The sequence below is a fragment of the Paramormyrops kingsleyae genome, chromosome 2 (genome assembly GCF_048594095.1).
Source record: "Paramormyrops kingsleyae isolate MSU_618 chromosome 2, PKINGS_0.4, whole genome shotgun sequence".
NCBI classification, from domain to species: domain Eukaryota; kingdom Metazoa; phylum Chordata; class Actinopteri; order Osteoglossiformes; family Mormyridae; genus Paramormyrops; species Paramormyrops kingsleyae.
This window is the reverse complement of record NC_132798.1, coordinates 20,189,228-20,214,318: the sequence shown is the minus strand read 5'-3', so window position 1 is coordinate 20,214,318 and position 25,091 is coordinate 20,189,228. Positions and strand designations below refer to the sequence as shown.

At 50.0% G+C, this 25,091-nt stretch overlaps 1 protein-coding gene across 1 annotated transcript in view; it reads right to left on the bottom strand.

The window, feature by feature from the left end:
• tncb (tenascin Cb) overlaps positions 1 to 25,091 on the bottom strand; it is a 48,866-nt gene that overhangs the window by 11,493 nt on the left and 12,282 nt on the right. Inside the window, exons 2-12 of the mRNA XM_023840736.2 lie at positions 24,408 to 24,953; positions 22,799 to 24,112; positions 20,580 to 20,843; positions 19,835 to 19,950; positions 17,637 to 17,790; positions 14,971 to 15,240; positions 14,311 to 14,496; positions 12,798 to 12,887; positions 11,909 to 12,172; positions 6,000 to 6,281; positions 254 to 526 (exon numbers count right to left, since the gene is read on the bottom strand). Of these exons, the coding sequence (XP_023696504.2) occupies positions 254 to 526; positions 6,000 to 6,281; positions 11,909 to 12,172; positions 12,798 to 12,887; positions 14,311 to 14,496; positions 14,971 to 15,240; positions 17,637 to 17,790; positions 19,835 to 19,950; positions 20,580 to 20,843; positions 22,799 to 24,112; positions 24,408 to 24,882 (3,688 nt within the window). The 5' untranslated portion in view covers positions 24,883 to 24,953. The remainder of the gene's footprint in view (positions 1 to 253; positions 527 to 5,999; positions 6,282 to 11,908; positions 12,173 to 12,797; positions 12,888 to 14,310; positions 14,497 to 14,970; positions 15,241 to 17,636; positions 17,791 to 19,834; positions 19,951 to 20,579; positions 20,844 to 22,798; positions 24,113 to 24,407; positions 24,954 to 25,091) is intronic.

Genomic DNA, 25,091 nt, shown 5'->3' with positions numbered 1-25,091 from the left:
GTTGCACTACTGTCTGTCCTGCACTGCACTGCTGTTTGTCCTATTGTTGCACTGTTGATTGTCCTGTTGTTACACTATAGTATGTCCTATTCTTGCACTGCTGTTTATCCTGTACTGCACTGCAATTTGTCCCATTGTTGCACTTATTCCCTCCCCTACAACCATGCCATTACAATTTCACAGTGCTCCTCAGATCACTCATGTGACAGTAAAACATGAAACTGAAATGAAGAAAACTGGTGGGACAAAATACCTGTTTGAGCTTCACTGGTGACAGGCTGGGAACGCCATCCCAGAATCTCCCCGTAGATCTCGATTCTGTACTCTGTCCCTTCAGCAAGGCCGCTCAGCACTTTGCTACTTTCACTGCCCGAAGCGGTCAACTCCTGCATCTCCTGGACTCCTTCAGAATCCCGAATTCTAATGATAAATCTGTCGAAGATGTTCTTGTTGGTGGTCCAGAAGACGTGGAAGCTGTCCGGAGTGATGTCTTTCACAAAAAGGTGATCGACCTCTGGCTCAGCCTCTGGAGGACAAAAGAACATGAGTCTACACACATGCATAGACAGGCTGTCATGTGGTTTGTGGGAAACATCACACTATGTGCCTTGTTATGCATTTACACAAATGTATATTTTAAAACGTGCACACCAGGAGATGACTTCTGTGGGATACCATTTTACAGATGTGCAGCACTTCCAAGATATCCCTGGACAGCGTTAATATTTACAGGGCTTCAGCAAGATGAAATCTTCCACTATTGCTTCTGAAACTAACAGCCTTATTTATAAAAAGGTTAAAGTCTCTTGGACTGTCAGCCCTGATCTAGGTGGGTAATCCGAACTAGCAGGGTGGGGCCTGAAGGTACCTACTAGGTCTTCTGAGGTGCTGTTTGGGGTGGGTGATGTCATGAAGGAATTCCACACGCCATGACCTTGTGACCCACAAGGCACCAGGCACAGGGCCCACAAAACCCACGGAGAGCTGGTGTATGTGTGTAATGTAATGTGTCTTCTGCACTAGGGGATAAAATGCTGAATAAAACTGGTTTTGCTGGGGGAGGTGTCCTGGGGAAACCTATAAAATAAGGGAGGGGGGTCACATAGCTTCTTCGTAAGACTAAGAAATGGGATTCGGGATAATTTAAAAAAAAAAAACTGAACCTATAAGCTAAATGGCCACAAATCATCGTAGGATTTGACACAAATTAAATTATTTTAAGAAATCTTGCAGTTTAACATCAGGTACATCAACGTCAATCAGGGTATAAAGGATTGTGACTAAAATGAAGGAAGTTTACCAGTAGAAGTCAGGGTTATTTGAGACCTTGGCCACTTCGAAGCTGTCCTGTAATAAAATTAAAATATGTCCTGGAAAAAGACAGATTTATTGATGACCTGGCATAGTAGTTCCAGAGGGGGGTAGAGTGGTCAGGGCAGGTATTAAAATCGCATAATTCAGAGCATTGCTAAATGAATCACTGTGCTACAGCGCCGACTTTGCCATAAAAGGAGCGGCAATCCCAGTCGGGGCGAGAGCAGCTACCCGAACCCGACACCTTCCCGGATGACGGGTCTCACAGGAAGGCTGGGCCCAGTCACTGTGGACACACGTCAAGCTCATTCCGTTCGGACTACTACTGCTGCTGTGCTGGCGAGGGAGGCGGGTGCCTGTGGCCAAGAGGAGGGAGGGAGTGGGGGTGAGGGGGAGGGAGCCAGGACCTACTCATCCCGCGGAGCTGTCAGTGCTCATTAGGAGCCGGTCTCACTTATTGCCAACGACCCCCCCCCCATATCCTTTAGGGTCTCCAACACGAGGCCGCCATCAAAATCAAGCCCCCCACCCCCTGCCACCCCACCCCCTCTCAGTCCACTCTGACAAAGGGGTGCCTGTTGCCGGGGGCTCAGTGTGGTGCTCGGAGACCAGCTGCGAGAAGGACTGGCTGTAGCCATCAAAGCCTCCCCTCAAAGAAGGTGGCTCTGAGCTGTTGGCTGCCGGCCCTCCCGTCCTGCCCGGCCCGGCCCGATAGGTGTCACCGCTCGGGTAACCGTCAAACGAGTCCTCAATGCGCTAAAGGCACGGCATGGGTTTAGGGCTCTTTCCCGAGCCTGCTCTCCTGGCATTATGAAAACACTATAGAGCTACTGGACAGCAGACAAAGAGCCGTTTTTGCAAAGGCGCTCTCTTTTACAGGCCAGGCAGCCCAGCGCATGCTGCAGAATGTAATCAGCGGACGGAGAAAGGGCTCCACAGATACATTTTATGGATTAGGATTAAGCAAATGTCACCGTTCGGCTAGCTTTGCCTTTTTTTAGCGCATTAACATGCAGGGCCGCGCGCCGATTGCATTCACTCAGGGACCGGTGGGGTCCCTGGGGCTGTCCGGCCCCCCAAAACGTGCGAAGGCAAGCCTGAGAATGGGGAGTCCATCTTGGGTCCGAGAATCAGGAATGCATACTGAGTGGAGAGTCTGACCAAGGGACCGTAGCTAAGGATGCTTAGCTAACAGTGTGTAGCTAAAGGAGCATAGCTAAGGGAGTGTAGTTAAGGATGCTTAGCTAAGGATGCTTAGCTAAAAGTGTGCAGCTAAGGGAGCATAGCTAAGGGTGTTTAGCTAAGAGTATGTAACTAAGGGAGCATAACTAAGGGAGCGTAGCTAAGGGTGCTGAGCTAAGAGTGTGTAGCTATGGGAGCATAGCTAAAGGAGCATAGCTAAGGGTGCTTAGCTAATGGAGTACAGGTAAGGGTGCTTAGCTAACGGAGTGTAGCTAAGGGTGCTTAGCTAACGGAGTGTAGCTAAGGGTGCTTAGCTAACGGAGTGTAGCTAAGGGTGCTTAGCTAACGGAGTGTAGCTAAGGGTGCTTAGCTAACGGAGTGTAGCTAAGGGTGCTTAGCTATGGGTGCTTAGCTAAAGGTGTATAGGGATCAGCATAATAATGCATAGCCGGATTCTCATTCTTTTGGCCCTCAAGAGAGTAGTCAACAGTGCGGGGGGCATCAGGAGAGAGAGCACCACAGATCACGGGCTCGCCCATGCAGGTAACTGAAGCAGTACACTGTGCACACCTGGGTTCTTCAAATCTGGACCTCGATTCCAAATCCAGGCCTTGTTTTCAGTTAGTCCCAGGTAGTTAATTTAATAATTACTGATTCTGATTGGTCAGAGGCTTCACACCTGACTGACAGGTAAAGGAAGGCTGGAAAACCAGCAGTGCTCGGACCTCGAGGACCGTGATTTGAATAACTCTGGTGTACACTGTGAGGCGTCCAGCTGACGCCCCCCCCCCCCCCCCCCCCCCCCCCGAATGCAGTCTTAAAAGGTAACCGTTCAAAGCAGATTCACTGTTCTATCATAAATATCTGTACAACAAATGCTTTTTAATTAGTCGAGTTTGAAATGAACGATATTAAAAGAAATTTGGTTACGGGACTTTCTCTTCAGTCTCGCATATGGTAACAGTTCTTAAATGGTGAGAAACAACGTTCCAATTTTCTGTTCCTTTGTGTGTTTTGAAAATCATTAGTCCATCATCATTTATCATTTATCCAGGTGTCGTGGCAACACTGTATGCTTAGCCTGTGCAAATTTACACCTGGTTTCTTTAGACTGGGCTGTTCTGAGACTATCACTTCTGAGAGTATCAAAGAAAATCTTTCATGTTTTTATGGCACTTTCTGTGCTCTAGGCTTAAAAAAAAAGTGATTACTGAATTAAACAGCTTAAACAGATCTGCTAAGGCTGAAACCACTTGACCTTTCAGACTCTTTCAGATGCAAGTCCTAAAATCCGACACTCGGGGGAATTTAAGGAAGAAAATCGCCTGTGCTGCAGAACACGGGTCCTGCTGTGCCTGCATTTACAGGCTGTTGATGCTGCCTTATGTGATGCTGTTCTGTGGCCCGGTTTCAGTACTGAAACACTGGAAGGGTCCTCACTGCCTGTGAGGCCCAAATACAGTTTGAAATTTAAAAAAAGAATGCTTGGATAACACATACAGCCATATTGGATCTCCTGAAAATGAATGAAAAGAAGAAGCTGTTCTAGTTGTTGGGGAAATTTAAAGAAAAGCAAGAAAATGTCTTTGAGCATTCTACAGGCGTACAGAATGTCTTTGGTCACTCCTCTCTGAGTTTCACAGTACACTTAAATGGATCAGACAGGAGAACTATGGCCATTGCAGAGTATCAGCACTAATAAAGAGTCAGGCAGCAAATGAAACGTTTGTCGTATGTGGGCACACAAGGAAGAACCGAAAGAAGCACTGTAGAGACATTAGCTATGATCAAAACAAAACAGAGGCAGCCCCATTGCACTGTGGGAAGATTGGCAAACAGAGAGGACATCCTCACCGTGTCAGCTTCGATAATGATCTCCCAAGAGAAAAATCAGCCTCCTATCTTCCAATGATCTAGTGATTCATGAAGAGGCACTCTGATGCGACTTTGAGCTGTGAAAAAATGTCTACGGTACCCAAACATCATGGTAAAGTCACCTGGTAAGCTACAGATTGTGAAAGTGCTGCATTTCCGTTAGACAAACAAAAAGGACTGTCCACCGTCGACCTATCCTGAGTGAGTCATTTACATTCAGAGGCTGGCCAACGTGGACAAAAGTGAGATTATACACGTGGGAGTATAATAAGGGAAAATAGGCTAATGGACCAGCAGAGCGGCGCCCTGCATGCTAAAACCCCACTACAGGATGAGCTGGCCAGTCCTTGCCATTTGAAAGTAGGGCTCTTTTGTTATATCACCTGTCAACAGGAGGCTGAACTGGTTGAGATACATGATGAGGGGCTGTTTGACTACACGGTTGTCCGTTAGCATAACGGCTATGCTAAGTGGACAGAGTAGGAGGGGAACCGCAGCAAAAATGAGACAAGCTCAAAGCCGCCGATCCCACGGGTGAAATCACCACTGCCGGGGAATGATGGAGTGAGATGGGGGGAGAGGCTACAGGTGGAAATCACTCTTGAATGTTCTAACAGAACCACAGACTATACTGTAGCTGTACCGGGGCCAGGAGATGTACTGATGAATAATGCGGACTGCATTAGAGGTTAATTCATCTTGTTTTCAGTGGAGAGGTCATCTTTGTTTACTTTGTGCTGGAACTTCTGGCCTGTATCACAAAGCCTGATTCCTTGCTTAGCCAGATAACGCTGAGGTTAAGCAGCAGTAACACAAAACGTTTTTTCAATATCACCATGCTGGTTCTCTCCTTAATGGGATACATTATCACGGTAACTCATATTACAGGGAAAACCTCCTCCAGAGCAGGTTAGCTCTCAGGATCACTCATCTCAAAGTCGGTATATTACCTGACGTAACAAACGCACTTTCCCAAACTCTCGAAGCGGCTTGTCCATGAGAATCCCGTGACTGCAGTAAGTTTAGCTGAATATTCTCTCTTCAGTCTTCCTGCTATAATCTTTCAACAAGCAAGCCTGGCAGTTTTTAATTACAGTCCTTTTATGTCCACAGGCAGAGATGCACTCCGATCATTTTTGTGTTTGCTATGTGTAATAAATGTTATATCTACAAAACATGGGGATCTCTCTAGAAATGTCAGACTTCTATCAAATATAATGGGACTGAATGGCATTCTTATTGTGGTGATTAAAGCGTCAGGAAAATACATTTAAAAAATCCAACATCAGTGTCACTTACCTGAAATTATGACCTGGTTAGAGACATTGTTGTTAAATTTTTTAATGTATTTTTTTTGGCAGACAGAACAGGCTTCACGAGGACAGAATGGGCTTCACGAGGACAGAACAGGCTTCACGAGGACAGAATGGGCTTCACGAGGACAGAATGGGCTTCACGAGGACAGAAGCAGGCTTCTTGAGACGTACCGGTACAACGACAGAATGGATGGCGATGTTGTGAAGTGTTTTGGTGGGTGTGTGTAGCAACAGATTTGTGCCACTCCTGGTGAGGGGGGTGGGGGGTGAGATAGACAAAAAGAGCTAGAGGAGAGCAGGAAGCCGGAGTACCTGTAAGAGCCACCGTGGTGACCGGATCTAAGAGGGAACCTCGGTACTTCCCGTACAGGCTGATGGTGTACAGGGTGCTGGGGACCAGCTGGGTGATGCCTATGCTCCGGGCCTCAGCAGGCAGGCTGTGGTTCCGGCCTTCATTGGTGGCCCCCTCCTCCGAATCCAACACTTCCACCAGGAAGCCTTCCAAGGCTCTCTCCTCCGACCGCCAGGACACATTGAAGCTGTCCCAGGACACGTCTGAGATGGTGAGATCGCCCACCTGCGGCTTCTCCTCCTCTGGGTGACAATCAGACATGTCAGACACAATCAGAACCAAGTGAGACCAGTGTAACACAAGGGGTGGGGGGGGGGGGGTAAGACTTGGAGACAGAGGAGTTGCAGGGGGACTGAAGCTCACACACCTTCTGTCAAACCACTGCTATGCCTGAGGTTGGTGCTTATTTTGTACAAACAACATAAGGAAGGCATCTCACGGTTCTGTAGCTGCTTTTCAAAGATCGCCCACCTCCTGGTACCGGCAATGCGGGTGTCAGAGAACTCTTGTGAATTTCAAGAACCTGTTCATGTTGAACGAGGCGGTGTCATCTTTTGAAAAAACTATCTGACAAATGAGGAGACTGCGGCACAAAGTGACCCTTTTGAAAAAAAAAAGTAGAGGTCGAGCTGTTGAAGGAGACACATTAGGTTACTGTAATGTTTAGCTTTGTAGCTGCACTGAGGTTGCTGGAAAATTCCAAACAGTGCAAATGTCTGGCAAAGTAAAGATGGCTGAACTTCACAATGGAGAAAATCAGTTTGAATTAGCAGGAAACAAAAGGTTAAAAGAGCAGCAAAGAGCGGAAGGGAAGGGAGGAGAGCAAAGGAATGCAGAGTGGAGGGGAGGAGAGTGGAGGAGAGGAGAGGAGAGCAGAGGAGAGTGGAGTGGAGGAGAATGGAGTAAGAGCTGCTCTGTGTGTCAGCCTGCACAGCACAGCACACATAAGGGTGCCAGCGTGAGAGCTGCTCTGTGTGTCAGCCTGCGCAGCACAGCAGACGTAAGGGTGCCGGCGTGAGAGCTGCTCTGTGTGTCAGCCTGCGCAGCACAGCAGACGTAAGGGTGCCGGCGTGAGAGCTGCTCTGTGTGTCAGCCTGCGCAGCACAGCAGACGTAAGGGTGCCGGCGTGAGAGCTGCTCTGTGTGTCAGCCTGCGCAGCACAGCAGACGTAAGGGTGCCGGCGTGAGAGCTGCTCTGTGTGTCAGCCTGCGCAGCACAGCAGACGTAAGGGTGCCGGCGTGAGAGCTGCTCTGTGTGTCAGCCTGCGCAGCACAGCAGACGTAAGGGTGCCGGCGTGAGAGCTGCTCTGTGTGTCAGCCTGCGCAGCACAGCAGACGTAAGGGTGCCGGCGTGAGAGCTGCTCTGTGTGTCAGTCTGCGCAGCACAGCAGACGTAAGGGTGCCGGCGTGAGAGCTGCTCTGTGTGTCAGCCTGCGCAGCACAGCAGACGTAAGGGTGCCGGCGTGAGAGCTGCTCTGTGTGTCAGCCTGCGCAGCACAGCAGACGTAAGGGTGCCGGCGTGAGAGCTGCTCTGTGTGTCAGTCTGCGCAGCACAGCAGACGTAAGGGTGCCGGCGTGAGAGCTGCTCTGTGTGTCAGCCTGCGCAGCACAGCAGACGTAAGGGTGCCGGCGTGAGAGCTGCTCTGTGTGTCAGTCTGCGCAGCACAGCAGACGTAAGGGTGCCGGCGTGAGAGCTGCTCTGTGTGTCAGCCTGCGCAGCACAGCAGACGTAAGGGTGCCGGCGTGAGAGCTGCTCTGTGAGTCAGCCTGCGCAGCACTGGTGCTCTTGCAGATGGTGCTGACTTAATCCATCCGGCCTTTCCAATCCCGGTTCTGCCCTCATTATTCTAAAGGTCAACCTGTAAACAACAAAACTATAAACACACATCTGTAAACACAATAAAATGCTAAAGGAGTTGGAGGGGAGCCGGCTGGGAGATCAGGCTTCTGCGGCATTTTCCTGGTTACTCACTGAATGCTAAATAATTAAGATCAGCATGGCTGAGAAACACTCAAGGCCTTCGTTTAATTAGTTAGTTGAAAATTCACGTTCAGTTTGATAAAACTTGGTGTTGACTCTGCAGTGTCATGGCACTGTCTAAGCTCAATGCACACACACACACACACACACACACACGCACACGTACACTGGGAGTGTAAATGAGGATACACAGCAGACAGGGGAATGGATTCATCCTAAGATAGCATCAGCCTATAGCTCTCTACTGCATGCCTAGCATCTGTGATATAGGCCATATGATGTGGCAGCTTCTGCTGTCAGACACTCCGGCAATATTTCAACTGTAGCTATTATTTATTAGCTGCTAGAGATTACAGCAGGCTGATCTGAGTACGGAGCAGAGGAATCAGGCAGTGGGGGTGGCTTTGGAAGGCCTCATCAGTGTCTCACCAAAACAGACCGCAAACCCCAGTGACCCCCAGCCTACTGTCGAGTGGCCCAACCTCACCCTCAGATTCCCAACCGAACGCTCTCAGTTCACGACCCATGAATGCGGTGTCTTGCATTCTCCACCTTAATGGGTCTGAAGAAGCCGTTTGTTCGCTTTTTTTTTTTTTTCCGCAGACACTGGTTACCCAGCCAGAGCAGAAGCATGCAGTGCACTTCAGAGCTAAAAGAACCAGGCAGGTGCTGGGAGCCGGGAATCACGATTGGCTGCCGTTCAGCGGTCTGGGCGCCCAGCAGTGGCTGCCGCGCGGTCAGCAGATGCTGTGAACAGCGAGCATTACCAGCTGCCAAAGTACAATGGAGCAGGAGAGCGGGATGGAAACAGAGGCGAGGACAGGCTGGGAGGGACTGATGAATCAAATGACCTTTGCTGACACCAGTCTAGCAGAGCTAACAGTTACTCGCAAACAGGGGAAGATCACAGTGCAAATAACGCGCTGTTATTTACTGCGTCCGGTGTGACAGAAGTACAGATTTTTCTTCTGATTAAATCTGCAGCTTTCTCCCAAACTGGAATTCCTTCCGCACTGAAGCTCCCAGATTTGCTTTTGAGCAAACCTATGATTCTTATCTCAGGAAACGTTTACGGGACAGATTTCGGGAATGAGGGCGAATCAGGAAGAGGTGAACCTGCAGATTCCACCCCACCGGAGTGGTGTCAGGCCAACATGGTCATTCTTTCACACTTTTAGTGCAGGATGGGGGTGGGGGGGGGAGGGAGACACAGGCATGCGGGGAGCCCGACAGCGACTCTCCGACGTGGAGACCCTCAGTGCACGGGCTGGCTTCTTCAGTGCCACGTCAGTCCCATCGCTGCCTCAATATTCTTTCTGCTTCTGCCCCAGACATGGAGACCACAGCAGGAAAGAAATATTTCATATTTATATATATATATTGTGGATCCATATTTATATATGTACATATATAAACATTCATATATATATATAAATATGTCATAATCAGGCATCTATCATGCGTCTTTCCTGACGGGCACCAGCATGCTCCCTCCTTCCCATGAAGCCCGGCGTTCAGGGGGCTGTGGTCCTGCCGCAGAGAAGCCAAAGACCCCCAAGCTGACCCGGGAGGTGGGGGCCTCAGGAGGCGTGACTTACAGAAGCTCAGCAGCGCAGATTAGGGTTGGCAATTCAGCTACATTGGCAATTTAATTAACAGATGTTTTAATTTTTTGTTTTTGTTGTTTTTCAGAAAGCTAGGTCATAAAAATTGATTTTATGGGTTATGGTTCCACCTCAGTGGCCTGACAGTGACATCACTCTGACATCACTCTGACATCACTCTGCTGATGCTGGGGATTAAACCAGCAACCTTCTGATCACAAGCTGACCCAATGCCCACCACCTCCAGGAGTGTGGGAGAGAGTGGGTGTAACTGTAAGTAACCCCAGCAAACACAATGGGGGGGTGGGCATGCAGACTCCACAAATCCCAGCTCTGCAGCTGTATAGCTAGCCCCCCCCCCATCGCCCACTGTGTCACCCAGCATGACGCATGATGAGGTGTAAGGAGATTGCCAACAAATCAGACTAACTGTCTGAACATTGGTTTCTTGCGGAAGCCATTGATCTGGGCCACTTCTTCCTCACTTTACTCTCCAGCCGATAAATGCACCTTATCTCCAGACTTAAATGCTTGCATATGGGGCTTTGCAATGTCTGCTTGCTGTTAGCCGACTGCCTGTGATTTATACAGAGGCCAGGGACAGCCCTTTCAGTCGCTGAATTTCCCGGAATAGCTGTTGCTGCTATTTCCATCTCATCAGCTAAGCAGTATGTAATTGCCGATCAATCAGGCCTTTTCTCATTCAAATGTATCATGTTCTGTATGTATCTGATGCATGTTGAATCAAGTTTTCTTTCATGTTTATTGATGACCACTTAATCTTTGTCAGGTTAATGAATCTATGTCAGGTTAATTAATCTGTGTCAGAGCGTCTCCGGCTGAATCTTCCATAGCTGTGAGACACACCATAGCTGTGAGTGGTACACCACTCACTTTACCTGGACACGTCTGCCCCGAGGTACACTACTCACTTTACCCAGACACTTCTGTCCCGAGGTACACTACTCACTTTACCTGGACACGTCTGCCCCGAGGTACACTACTCACTTTACCTGGACACTTCTGCCCCGAGGTACACCACTCACTTTACCTGGACACTTCTGCCCCGAGGTACACCACTCACTTTACCCGGACACTTCTGCCCCGAGGTACACCACTCACTTTACCCGGACACTTCTGCCCCGAGGTACACCACTCACTTTACCCGGACACTTCTGCCCCGAGGTACACCACTCACTTTACCCGGACACTTCTGCCCCGAGGTACACCACTCACTTTACCCGGACACTTCTGCCCCGAGGTACACCACTCACTTTACCCGGACACTTCTGCCCCGAGGTACACCACTTCACTTTACCCGGACACTTCTGCCCCGAGGTACACCACTCACTTTACCCGGACACTTCTGCCCCGAGGTACACTACTCACTTTACCCGGAAAGACACATGCCAACTTTGCAAGCTGCACAGACGAAGATGCGCGATAAACAGGGGGTGTGTGTGGGGTGGGGATTAGACAGAGCGTCAACGATGGAGACAATGTGCCCACTTCGAACCCCTGCAAGGGATCTCTGGTAAAATCACACACAAACAGAATTATGACATGAATGGGTCTTTGGGGGGTCTTATCTGGCATTTTTGGCCATGTGGGATAAAAATTTGGCAAAGGTATTTATTTTATTTATTTTACACTGCCAGCTCATCCCCCATTACCCTGTTTACCAAGCAGGTTAGTGGCATCCTGTTCAGCAATCCTAGCTGCTTCTCGGATGTGCGTTGTGTCTGGACTTGTGCCTGGTACCTGCACAGTGCTGTAACAGATCTCTGGTGCTTCGATTGGAAACAAAATAATGTCTAATGTTCCAGGGACAAAAATGGAAGCTTTTAGCGGAAACGGGGAAACATGGGGCAGAGGAACGCTGGATTCTGTTCTTCTCTGAGTTTGGCTCCGGTTGCATCCACAAAACTCAATCAAAGAGCCCTAACAGGTCAGCCCCCCAATTAAAAAACCATCTGTTACATGTTAAACACGTGTTTCTTACCCAGGATGAAGCCTTTACCATCGAACACGGGCAAGGTTAGTGCAGCTGCTTGAGCTTAGCTGTTCTGCTTTGACTTAGATTTCCTAGATGTCTGGCTGAAAAACGGTACACTTTGAGATAATGAATGACACAAGATAATCCCAGGGGTGGGACCACAGGGGGCACTGACCCCAGCTGAAAGCTGATTGGCCACCAGACTATCCCCTCCCCTGTCACTCATCAATTTAAAACACATCATTGGCTAATTATAACGCCGGTCCCTCTGTATGAATTGCGGCCTCACCTGTGGAGGCGGACAGGGTTGCGGGGCGGCTCTTCCTCCCGCCCCTCTCTGCTGTTAGCGTGACGGTATACAGCATCCCCGGGCTCAGGTCCCTCAGGGTCTCCGTGACGATGCCAGCGGGGAGCTCAGTCTCCGCCCTCCTGCCATCCGCTGACATATAGACCAGCCGGTAGAGGCTGAACTTGGCAATGGGTCTTCTCCAGATGAGCGTGAGCGTGTTCTCCGTCGCCTCGCTGGCTTCCAGGTCCTTGGGGGCGTCGATGTCTAGAACAGGTTGGGGTGGGGGGTTCTCAGGGCTGAACCTCATTGGCTGAGCTCACTCGAGATGTTTTCTTTTTTACTAATAAAATGTTACTTTAGAGTGGTTGGCCGTCCAATTTGCCTGAATAACCGCAGGACATTTTTTATACATCCACCAGACGCCTTTTGAATTCTTCTCCTCTGTTGTCTTTTTTACCCAAAAAAACCTTTGTTATTGTGGGACTTCTACCGTCGCTATGTCTGTGCACGGGGCTGGTTTTAATTTGCCTCAAAACAGCTTGCGATGTTTTAATTTTTTTCAAAATCTTTGTTGAAATTGAATCGAGCGTAATTGAATTTCAAGGTTGGGCGCCGCAGATGTAAACAGACCAAGTGTGCAGAATGAATGGACAAAAGTCACATTCACATGGGGCTTGAGTGATTTTGACAGACATGATGCGTCACCCCCACCACTGAGAACCACAGGCGCCCTCTAGGGGGCATTAGTGGAACAATACCGAATGGATTTGATGAGAAGAAGGTGCATTTGTGGTCGCCTAGAATCCAAGGTCCTTTATGACCCAGCGACCATTTTCTGGCATGGAGAAGGGATGACATCATGGGTGATGGTAGCAGTGCATTCTCTCACCAGTGGCTGCATTGGTGGTGGCAGGCAGGCTCTCACGCTCGTCTTTTACCGCCGTCACCCCCATGCCGTACTCCGTCCCAGGCCTGAGACCTGAACCGCCGGGAAAAAACAGAGAAACACTGACAGACAGGCACATATATGCTCAATGCACGATGACAAAGGCAGCTCTTTAATCACTTAGGGACACCTGTTTCTCTCATGTGCAATGCTCAAGGGTACAACAGAAAGTTCCTTCCTGGGAATTGTACCATAAAGCTGCAGGCGGCACAGCTGTGTCTTTCACTGCCACGTGACAGACTGGCTCGTGTAGTTTGCATTTTTAGATGAGCTGCTGTGTTCTTGTATGGAATGTTGCTTCCTGTCAGAATTGCAAAATATTCATTCATGTTCTATAACCCCAGTCCCCCCCCCGAAGTATAACAATGTTTCTGAGGAAAATCTATAAAATTGTGGGCCAGGGAAACAGAGGTTAACATAATTGCATGACTTTAGAAACCAGCAGGATATGGTGGAGAAAATGCAAGCTCCGCGCAACACAGAGTGGGGGCAGGATTCCGGCCCCCCTGCAACCATGCAGGAATGAGGCAGCAGCACTACTCAACCAGCCATCCACATTTCAGTCAAGCAGGGCCGTATACAGGGGCGGGGCCAGCTGAAAGCTGACTGGCCCCCGGAGCACTCCCCTGGCCTGTCACTCACCAATTCCACATTCATTGGCTAATGATAAGGCTGGCCACTCTGTATGAAATATGGCATCCCACCGTAACAAATCCTAGAATTGCCCCTGCAGTGATGGTTTCTCCATACAGTCCATTTGGCTGGGATTGTGTGTGAAATGCCTTATCAAAGGTGGCTGTGTGTACAGTGAGGGGGGCGCACTGACAAGAACATGACCGTGCCTTAGGCACTAAGTAGCAGTTATCCCCCAACACACCCCCCCCCACACACATAATTAGAGCCCCCCTTGTCTGAACCCTACAATTTACTGCCTTCATTAACAGGGTGTATGACCCAGGAGACCCCCAGCGTGAAATTATACCTGATGCAGGGTAGACTCATTATCAACAAAACCACACGCATGACGGCCATTATGTGTAATAACTGCAATGGGATGCGGAGGGAGGGGGGCAGTGAGGTGCCGTCTGGGGGGCTCAAGGGAATAATATGTGTTTTCATGAAGGAACAGCCTCCGGAGGACAAATGAGAGGGACAGAGAAAAGGTCCACTCATATTTTAAAGTGACCATTCAACACCTTTCGAAGATGTGCTGTGTAAGTGTTTATAACCTTTGAGTAAATGAGCAACCCAACGGGCTGTTGGGGTAGCATACACAGAAAAGCCCAGTTTGCATATAGCTGGGTAAAACCCTGAGCAATCTGAGTACCTCAGTCAAGGGTACAAGAGCAATCTCCCTTCTGGGTTTTGAGCCTATAAAAATGCAGTCTCTGGGCCTCCTCCTTACCCGCTGGGTGAGGCCTGCCTGTGGATGCGGAGATTAAGACCGTTTCCTCACCTGTGATGGTGGTCTGGGTTTTGTCCTGCTGTCCGCTGTGGGACATGACCTCGCCGTGCGCCCCCCCGGAGATGGGCCCATACTTGACACGGTAGCCTGTCACGCTGGCCCTGCTGTTCCTCCACTCCAGGGTGATGCTCTCGTCCGTCTGGGTCACTGTCTGCAACTCCTGGGGGGCGTCCAGGTCTGGAACAGAGAAACGCTGTGCTCTGTCCTGCTGCCAACAGAGAGCTTAGGGGGGCATTCAGGTCCTTGGGCTCATTTACTGTCTGCCCTCCAAGTCTGCTCTTTAAAAACTGCATGATTTCTGTTATTTTCTCATGGCTGTGATTGGAGGGACACAGTTAGATGTTATACATTTGTCACATTTAATGATCAGAATCATAATCTTCTTTGCTACATGACCAGGCTGGAGGAAATTATTGCAAATTGTGGGAGCCACAATACGTAATAAATCTAGTTGTTTTTTTTTGCATATTTAAGTAGTGTAATGCAGAGTTTTGAGACAGACAGAATACAGACCAGTTACTGCACACAGTGCAGCACACAACATTTATACACAAGGAGGCAAACAGCAGAAATGCCCATTGGCTTGAACTTGAATGACAGGAAGTGACCATGACAAGCGGTTCCCAGGCCAATGCAGAGACACTCCCTAACCTGTGAGGAAGGTGCCGTATGTGGGGTCACTGGTGGCCTGCCCCTTCCTGGATGTCAGGGACACTTTGTATGTGGTGTCGGGTTGCAGGTTGTCCATGTGGTACTGGCTGTCCGTGGCTGGGAGCTCCACAGTCTGTCTGTCTTCGAGGTCCGTGCTGGGTCCATAGGACACAGTGATGCCGTCCACCTGGGCCAGTGGGCGGAACCAGGTGATCAGGGCCGTGGAATCCGTGACGTCACGTACCTCAACCTGGCTGGGGCTGTCGATCTCTGGGCCATTCAAACCAGACAGGACAGGAAGTCAGAAAGTGCTGGACCATTCAAACTGGACAGAACAGTAAGTCAGAGTGAGAGCTGGACCATTCAAACCAGGCAGTATAGGAAGTCAGAATGAGAGCTGGACCATTCAAACCGGACAGGACAGGAAATCAGAGCAAGATCTAGGCCAATCAAACCAGGCAGGACAGTAAGTCATAGCGAGAGCTGGACCATTCAAACTGGACAGAACAGTAAGTCAGAGTGAGAGCTGGACCATTCAAACCAGACAGGACAGGAAGTCAGAACGAGAGCTGGGCCAATCAAACCAGACAAGACAGGAAGTCAGAACGAGAGCTGGGCCAATCAAACCGGACAGGACAGGAAGTCAGAACGAGAGCTGGACCAATCAAACCAGACAGGACAGGAAGTCAGAAAGTGCTGGACCATTCAAACCGGACAGAACAGTAAGTCAGAGTGAGAGTTGGACCATTCAAACCAGACAGAACAGTAAGTCAGAAAGTGCTGGACCATTCAAACCAGACAGGACAGTAAGTCAGAATGAGAGCTGGACCATTCAAACCAGACAGGACAGGAAGTCAGAACGAGAGCTGGGCCAATCAAACCAGACAGAACAGGAAGTCAGAACGAGAGCTGGACCAATCAAACCGGACAGGACAGAAAGTCAGAACGAGAGCTGGGCCAATCAAAACAGACAGGACAGGAAGTCTGAGCGAGAACTGGGCCAATCAAACCAAAAAGAACAGGAAGTCAGAACGAGAGCTGGGCCAATCAAAACAGACAGGACAGGAAGTCAGAGCTAGAGCTGGGCCAATCAAACCAAACAGGACAGGAAGTCAGAGTGAGATCTGGGCCAATCAAACCAGACAGGACAGGAAGTCAGAGCGAGAGCTGGACCATTAAAAACAGACAAGACAGGAAGTTAGAGTGAGAACTGGGCCGATCAAACCAGACAGGACAGGAAGTCAGAGTGAGAGCTGAGCCAATAAAAAGCTGATCAACTCTTTGTAGAATATCCTTTAAAAATGCTGAAAATAATGCAGAGACATTTATTTTAATTATAGTCTCCTACTGTCAGACATAGAAGGAATTGCTTTCACTCTGCATTTCCAAATTGTAGCCACTCAAGGATGCTTGAGATTAATTGCTATGATTATCTAAGACTTTCTTTACAGGCTAATGATTTGTTTTTGGTCATCATCTCCAGTTTATTTCTGATTAGTAATTCTATCTATGCAGTAAAAGGCAGATCAGCACCCAGTGATACGCTGAGCCGGTTAAGCACAACTTCTGAAGCCACCAGATAAGAAACTGTGCTGCAGCCAATCCCAGCTTTTTGATGAACTGGAACCCTCCACAGTCCCCCTGGGGGTGAACACATCCTCTGGGTCTTTAAAAGAGTAAAGAGGAACAGCAGGGATCTCATCTCCGCCACACCGACGGCTAATCCCCTCGCTGCTACAAACTGCGCTCTCCCAGCCGCCCAGCGACTCGGTAGGTGGGACCTCACGCTGTCTGCCAGCAGGCTAGGGAAAGCACTTCACTGATTTTTAACGGATTTCCTCTGCAGGTGTGAAAGCTAAATCCAGAAGTCCGATCTAGAGCTACAGCCTTTGCAAGAGTTCCTCATTCCTCAGAGTTTAACCAGGCTATTAAAACCCACCTAAAAGCCTCTATGCTGCAAACAAAAGGAACACATATTCCTTTGTTTCTGCATAGCGAAGAAATCCCAGCACAGCTTTTTAGGTATTACCATCGACAAATGAAAGTCACTCTCTACAGGCGGTGATGCATTATTACACTTACAATGTGCTCTGTGTCCTTAAACATTGTTAGTGTCTTTGGGTAGCTGAAGAGTGGCACAAAAATTTCACGCAGCCCGCCCTCACGCATGACGTGACACTCCCACTTTCAAAGTCTCACACTTTTGCAAGGAATATTACGGCAGATCTATGTTATTCCATCGTAAACATAAAATTAGCTACATTGAAAGCATTGGGGTAGTTTGCAAACCCTACAGACTATTTACAAGGTAATAAAACTGTTATATACATGCAAATCTCAAACTGAAGATCTCACTCCAGTCAGCTGACCAAAGTTGCCGACCCTGGAAATATATTACTTAGTTGTTTAGCAGCTTTTATCTGAAGGAAGTTGCCATTTTACTCATTTACTGTACGCTACTGGGTATTTTACTCGAGGTTACTTCAGGTTACAAACCCAGCTGGACGGTACGTCAGGCAGACGCTTTTAGGACTGAAAGGGTTTTTTCTCAGGTTGCAATGTCAGGTTCCCCAACTACTGGCCTCATTAGCTTCCCTCTGCAGTGATGCTACCAGGATTGTGGAGAAAAGCCCAAGACGGGTAAGCCCAGCGGGGTCTCTCCGTACTTGTGAAGACATTCTTGCTGGCTGCAGGCCCCTGAGTCTTGTTCTTCACCACGTGCAGTCTGACCTCGTACTCCTGCCCGGGGGCCAGGCCAGACTGCTCAAAGCTGGTGTCCGGCCGCCCAAGCGTGTTCAGAATCTCCTCGCCTTCCTCCTTCTGCAAGAGAGCAGCAGCAAAATCCAGAACACGTCTACACAGCACTCTGAGAGCGAAGATCCGCTCATCAGCACTGGACTTGGCGCTGCACTGGCCCCTAAGCTTTTCCCAGACTCCTTTATAATTACCAGATGAATGACCGCGAGCTAAAAATAACTAATTTAATTGCTGTTCATTTACTGTGATTCAGGCCTGATGCAGAAAGTGAATCAATAGCTCAGAATGCATTTAAATATATTTTGTGCCTGAATGCTTCCATCGATACTTGAGTCTGCTTGATTAGTCGAGCCTTAGCTGTTGTCAGCTTTGTTAAACTCAGGCCCGGTAAACAACAAAGCAACAGACAGCGGAATGGTGGGGGGTGAGCCGTAAAACCTCTGTGTGTTTTGTGGTGGCAGAGAGCAGGAGAGAAGCACCAAGTGATTTAAAACTAATACCCCACGGTCCCCTCTGTGCGGGGTCAGGACAGGCCCAGAGCCTGACCAAGAAGGCACGGAAACATGAGCTGTGTGACCAAACCCACACAAACACAAGGAGAAACACACAGAGACTCAAGGGTGGAGGCAAACCCATGGGCCTGGAGCTGGGAGACCACAATGTCTTGTGCACCCCCCCGTACTCAGAGGAACGGTGCTGAAAGTATGAACTTTTATTAACACTTAAAGAAGCTTATGTAGGGAATTGCTTTTCAGAAATGCTGCTGTGCGTGGCATATATATATTTTGTCTGTACAGGAGCTCTGTAGGGCACTGTAGAGCATTATAGCTATTATATATCAGGGTGCTGGTGTCTGCAATTTAAAAAAAAAATCAGAAATTCCCATGGTTTTCTTAGTCTCCAGGTGATTGCCGCTACAAAGCGAAAAACCTTGAATATTTTGAGCAAAGCTGTGCTCATAAGCAAAGGCTTCCTAAGTTACTGTAGACAGAAGCTCTCCATTGGCAGCCGCTCCCAGAGGAGAGCTGCATGCATTTGACTTCATTAACACTTCTGCTGTTTTCTTTAGTGCTAGATAAATTGCCATTAAAAAATAATGACCGCTGAAGTGTCCAGGTGAGGGCAAAATTCACAGCCACACGCAAGCCGGCTGTTTCTCGGACGGCTCCATGCCAGCGATTTCCCCGACATGAATATCTGCTAGAACAGTCATCCTTCAGTGCGGTAAGCCATTAAAATATCATAATGTGGCATTTATAGATTTGATCGGGCACAGCCATGTGTGTCTTAGCTCAGGAAGCTTCACACAAGAGCGGTCAGAGAGGTACAAAGAGAGGGAGAGAATTAAAACCCATAAACGCTCTATTGCGTGTGGCTGAAATGGTTCCTTTGGCTAGAAGTATCTAAGCATTCACAATGTCTTCAAAGAACACGGCGGGGAAACAATGAGGACTCCAGCCCTTTATGGCCACCAGGACAGCTGCCAGAAGCTTCCAGAAAGCAGCTTCCCACTAACCTCAGCGCCCAGCTCCATGTTCATGCGCTATATATTATTTCCGTGCCAGCTCAGGGAAGCTTTCTCCTACAGAGTCTCCGCCAGACGTTTCCTGATGGCCCCTCGCAGACCACATACTCCCTGGAGCAGTGGAGCCTGCCATAGGGCCAGACATCGTAGCATGCTTTGATTTGTGTAACTTGTGGGTGGATAATTCAAAGGTAGTGCACCAGTAACTGATATTGAGAACTACATTACCCAAAAGTCACAGCAAAGAAGCCACTGTATATCTACTGTAATTCTGCACATAAGTTAAAGTTATTCAGTGCTGAGGGTCAATGACACGTTTGCTTGAGCCCCTTAAGGTCTGGCCCCCTGTTGGTCACGAGCAGTCATTGCTCTGGGGGAGTGAGGGGGATGGGATAAGGTCAGTTTTTAAGTGGGGCCCCAGAAAGACAAAGCCGCCCTGGGGGTTCGCCCTGGGGATTTCCCCCGCAGCCACGGCCCATACCCAGCCAGCAGCACCGCATGCTTTCCACATTAGCGGCTGCTTTCAATGGTCCCTGTCGTGCCCTTTGTCTGGGTCCTGCTGCAGGAGAAGGACAGACTCACCGTGTTCCTGAAAATGAGATTCCAGCCATCAAAAGCAATGTCCAGGGGATCCCACTGGACTTCCACAGACGTCTCCCTTATGGACTTGAACTTCAGACCTTCAGGCTCGGGAAGATCTAACAGGGAGGGGAAGAAAAACAAAGGAAACAGATGGGTTTCTCGCTCAGCGCCGCGGAGCAGGCCACTCAGCCGTTACACCGCGCAGGATCTCCGGAACACTGAGCGGCACCGTGAGGACATGCCGTCTTTGACTGAGACCTGAAAACGATGGCTGGAGCAGCCGGAAGCTTCTGCCAGAAGGCCGGCATCTGCTAAGTGAATAAAATCAAACAGACCTTGGGCTCTGGTCCCTGAACACTCAGACCAGGCTGGAAGCATGATTGGAAGGAGATCACATTCAACGTGAATGTAAAATGAGTTTAATTAAGGGGGGGTATTCCTGCTCCTGTTTTGCTACAGATAATGGCTATCGGACGCCTCATGATTAATCTGTCACCGCCTGTAATTGGGCCATTGCTGGTTCCAGTCCCCGGGTCGGGAGAATGATTTTGCTGTTGGGTCTCTGAGTGAGTCCCTAGACCCCCAATTACTCCAGGGACTGGCTGACTCTGCTTTCTGAAATGTGCATCAGTTTGCATAGAAACATCACTAAATGATTAGCTGGGAGTCATGTGACAGGAAGTGACAATGCCAAGCAGTTTCCAGGCCCTCCTGGGCTCTGGTGCCCTACAGCGGCCAGACCTACGTGTGGCCACCCTGGCACTGACGGGCACGCTCCTCTGGTTGCTGAGGATGGCGTAGACGCTGATCAGGTACTCCACGCCGGGCTCCAGCTCCCTGATGGTGGTGGCCTGCTGGTCTCCTGTCACACGCATGTCCAGCTGCAGCCCCCCCGGCGCCGTGGGCACGTAGGTGATGAGGTACTCAGTCACCACCATCTCGTTGATCCAGGTGAGGTTCACCGTCTCGGTGGTCACCTCGGTTATGGTGAGGTCCTTGGCTGGAGAGACTGTGAACACCACCGAATGGAAGCAAAAATACCCCATCAGACCAAAGCAAGGTGGTGAACATCTCACTTTTAAGATGTTTTTATTGATTCTGATTTTTCTTTCATCATTTATTATGTTGCAGTTCACTCCAGGTCCCGTCATTTCCCATGTCATCTCACATTTTTAGACTAATTTCTGTTTAGTCTTGCTCCTTCCTTGGCTCCAGGATTCTATGTATTTATCTGTTGAAGTTGTGGTAGAGTAAGTGTTACCTTTACTTGTGTATTTTTAGTTCTGCAGTGAAAACCTTAATCGCCTTGTCAAACTGCTTGATGTTCTATTCAATAACCGCTGTGTTCAGAATGTTGCTGTACCCGGGAAGTCCCGTTTAAAGAGGCAGAAGTGAGGAATACAGGAAGTCTGAAGCTACACTTCACCTGCAAGATTTACGCCCGTCCCTCTCTCTCGCTGCGTTTTCCGCTGCTTATTCTGGTGACGGTGCTTTAGGTTTCATTTTCACAACAGCTTGAGTTCATTTTAAAGAATAGTAAGAAATTTATAACCTTTTTTTTTAATTTGTACACAGAGCGTAGGTGACCTTAAGATTCACCCAAAAGATCAACCCTATATCATACTGACTGCAGGTTGTGATAAGGTTCAATAGCTAGTATAAGCTGTTTAAAGGGGCGGTTCACCCCAAAAGTGAGGGGGGGGGGGGGGGTTCTAGTGCTATCCATCAATCTAGATTGTTCTGCTGGGAGATGCCTAGTTTTGGAGATATTGGCCATAGAAATGTCTGGTTTCTCTCGAATATAATGGGACTGATCTTTCTGTGGTGATTAAAGCGCCAGAAAAATACATTTGAAAAATCCAACAGCAATGTCTCTTACCATAAATCATGACCCAGTTATTGAAGATAATCCACAGACTTTGTACTGAGCAGTTTCAGTTACAAACTATTTTCTTCTAGCAATTGGTGTGTGGAGTTCGGTAGAAGAAAATAGTTCGCTAAGACATATCTTTTTTTACTTTTGGGGTGAGCTGCCCCTTTAAACTGGTTTATCCTATAAATCCCATCATACACAACAATAGATGATTAAAACTACAAATGCTATATTAGCTATGTGGATAAACAAAGTGTAAGCACACTGAAGTACACAGGCTGACCCGCGGGCTGAAGGCGGAGATGTTACAGTAATGAACTGCACAAGGCCTGTGGAAAGAATGCAGCCCAGTAGCGATCACATTCGTACGGCTTCGCCCGTCCTTTCTGCCAACACATACAGCATTTCCCGCAAACGCTGCACAGGGCCACTGCCACGGGCCAATGACTTTTCAAGACGCCATGAGACAGGTAGGAGGGAAAAGGCCACGTTTAAAATGCCGCGTTTGACGTCAGCAGTTAAAACTAACATGTAAGTATTACGGAAATGCGCACAATGACTGGCCAAAGTGCAGGCTTGCTGGGGTTTGTCTCGCACACCTCTGTGTGTAGATATCTGATTTTTCCATTCATCTTCATCAGCAGGAACAGGATAGTAAGATACGGGAACATTCTGAACACAGTAATTATTCAATAAAAAAGCAATACGTGACCCGCCTGGAGGTCCCCGAGGTCTGGGTCTAGGGTGCTCACCTCCCTGAGCTTCCTGGTTGTGAAGATGAATGAAAAAATAAGATATCCAGACTGGTTAAGCTATGTCCACTGTGTACAAGCTACAGACTGTAGCATGTCAGGTGAAATCTTGGAAGCAGGGCCACACAAAGGGATAGCTGGGGCCCTGCAAATGCACCCCCCTCCCCCCAAAGCTACACACACTCATGGGCACCCTCTAGTGTCTGGGTGCCTGTATGTTTTCCCCGATAGAAAAATAAGATATCCAGACTAGTTTAACTGCATGAATCTTACAAATCATTAGCAAACTGGTAACTAGTAAAAGCACTGAGCTTATCGGTCCTGGTTTTGTGGTCGTACCTTGGGAGCAGTCTTCGCCGATGTAGCCCTCCTGGCAAACACACTGCCCGTTCTCACAGCGCCCCCTGTCGAGGCAGTTGTTGGGACAGGCCAGCTCACCACAGTCATCACCAGTAAAGCCCTCATCACAGATGCACTGGCCGCCGACGCAGCGCCCCTTGTCATTGCAGTTCCCCGGGCAGGTGAGCACGGAGCAGTCGTCGCCGGCATAGCCCTGCATGCAGATGCAGCGGCCATCCTCGCAGCGGCCGCGGTCCAGGCAGTTGCCTGGGCATGTCCTCTCACTGCAGTCCTCGCCAGTGAAGCCCTCATCGCACTCGCACTGCCCGTCGACACAGCGCCCGCGCCCCAGACAGTCATTGGGACAGGAGAGCTCAGCGCAGTCCGTCCCAGTGTAGCCGACATAGCAGACGCAGGTGCCGTCCACGCAGTCTCCACGGCCGTAGCAGTCACCAGGGCAGGTGCGGGTGCCGCAGTCATCACCGGTGAAGCCCTCGTCGCACACGCACTGTCCATCAACGCAGCGCCCGCGCCCCAGGCAGTCGTTGGGGCAGGAGAGCTCAGCGCAGTCATCACCCTGGAAGCCGGTATCACAGACGCACTTGCCATCCACACAGCGCCCCCTGTTGTTGCAATTGTCCGGGCAGGCGATTTCGCTGCAGTCGTCTCCCTGGTAACCGGGATCGCACACGCACATGCCGTTGAAGCAGTGGCCGCGCTCGTTGCAGTCGTTCAGGCAGGTCATCTTGGAGCAGTCCTCGCCAGTGTAGCCCGTGGTGCACACGCACTTGCCATCAACGCAGGCGCCGCGTTCGTTGCAGTTCCCCGGGCAGGTGAGCTCGCCGCAGTCTTCGCCAGTGAAGCCGTCATCGCAGTAGCAGGTGCCGTTGTCGCAGCGGCCGCGGTCATAGCAGTCGTTGGGGCAGATGAGCTCAGAGCAGTCAAAGCCCGTCCAGGGCTCGTCGCAGACGCACTCGTCCTCCACGCAGCGGCCGCGACCCAGGCAGTTGTTTATGCAGTTGGTCTGCGAGCAATCCTCGCCAGAGAAGCCTTCGATGCACAAGCAGGCGCCATCCACACACTGGCCGTTGTCCCCGCAGTCCACGGGGCACTCCTCAATGCTGCAGTCTTCACCTTTGAAGCCCACGAAGCAGTAACACTTACCGTCGATGCAACGGCCCTGGTCCTGGCAGTCGTTGGGACACTCGGCCTCTGAGCAGTTGGCGCCCCTCCAGCCAGGCTCACACACACACCCGCACGTCTCTGTGCTGTAGTTTCCATGGCCACTGCAGTAGGGTTTGATGCCCACTTCACCTGGGGGGCAGGTCAGGCACTCAGATTGACGATGGTCATTGGACAGATGATGAATATTAATACTGTTTGGCAATCAAAAGACACAAAAGACAATCCACACACTGCACCACATCAGGTCACATCTATGGAGCTCCTAGAAGCAGTGCCACACAAAGCTAGGGCCCTGATAATTCTGTGGAATGCTCCCCCCCCCAAACGGAAGACACACACACACACACACACTCATGGGGGCCCCCTACTGTCTGGGCCCATACACTGCTCGGTCCTCAGGTTGCCCCCGGGTGTATCAGCCTACCGGTAGCGTGCACTCCGCAGCAGCCGACCCCGCTGCCGCACTGCTCCCTCAGGCTCGACACCTCCCCCTCCAGCGCCTCGATGCGATTCAGCAGCTCCTTCAGGCTGGGCAGGTGGCTGTCGCAGGCGCAGGCCTGCCGTGGGATGTTGATGCGGTGTGTGAAGACGATCTGGTTGTCGCCGTCCAGCGTGTGCTCGGTGGCGGGCAGCTCTGGCGGGGCGGCCTTGGGCTTCAGCTCCGTCCCGCTGGGGGAGTCCAGGTCCACGGAGCACAGAGAGCCCGAGGGCACGTTGATGTTGTAGACGTGGTTGAAGACAACCGGCTCATCTGGGTGTGGTAACGAGACGTTTTCCGTCGCCCGGGGGGACAGGGTCTCGCGCCGGTGCCGGATGACCTTCCTGACCAAGCCGGCGGCTGCGAGCTGGAGCAGTGCCGCCACCCCCAGGCAGCCCAGGAGAAAAGGCTCCTTCCTCATGCTGGTCCCCGTGCGACTGAAGGTCCGGCTGGGAAGAACTTGGAAGTGTGAGGGATGGGACGGCCCTGCTCCTGTAGGGTACAGGCCGCACGAGAGACGGATCAGGATCCCGCAGGCGCCGCCAGCGATCGGCTAAGTGAGAAAAAGACTGAGGTGTTAAATCTAATCAGATTATTACAGTGAATAATTGAAGTGGGAGACATGTCAGC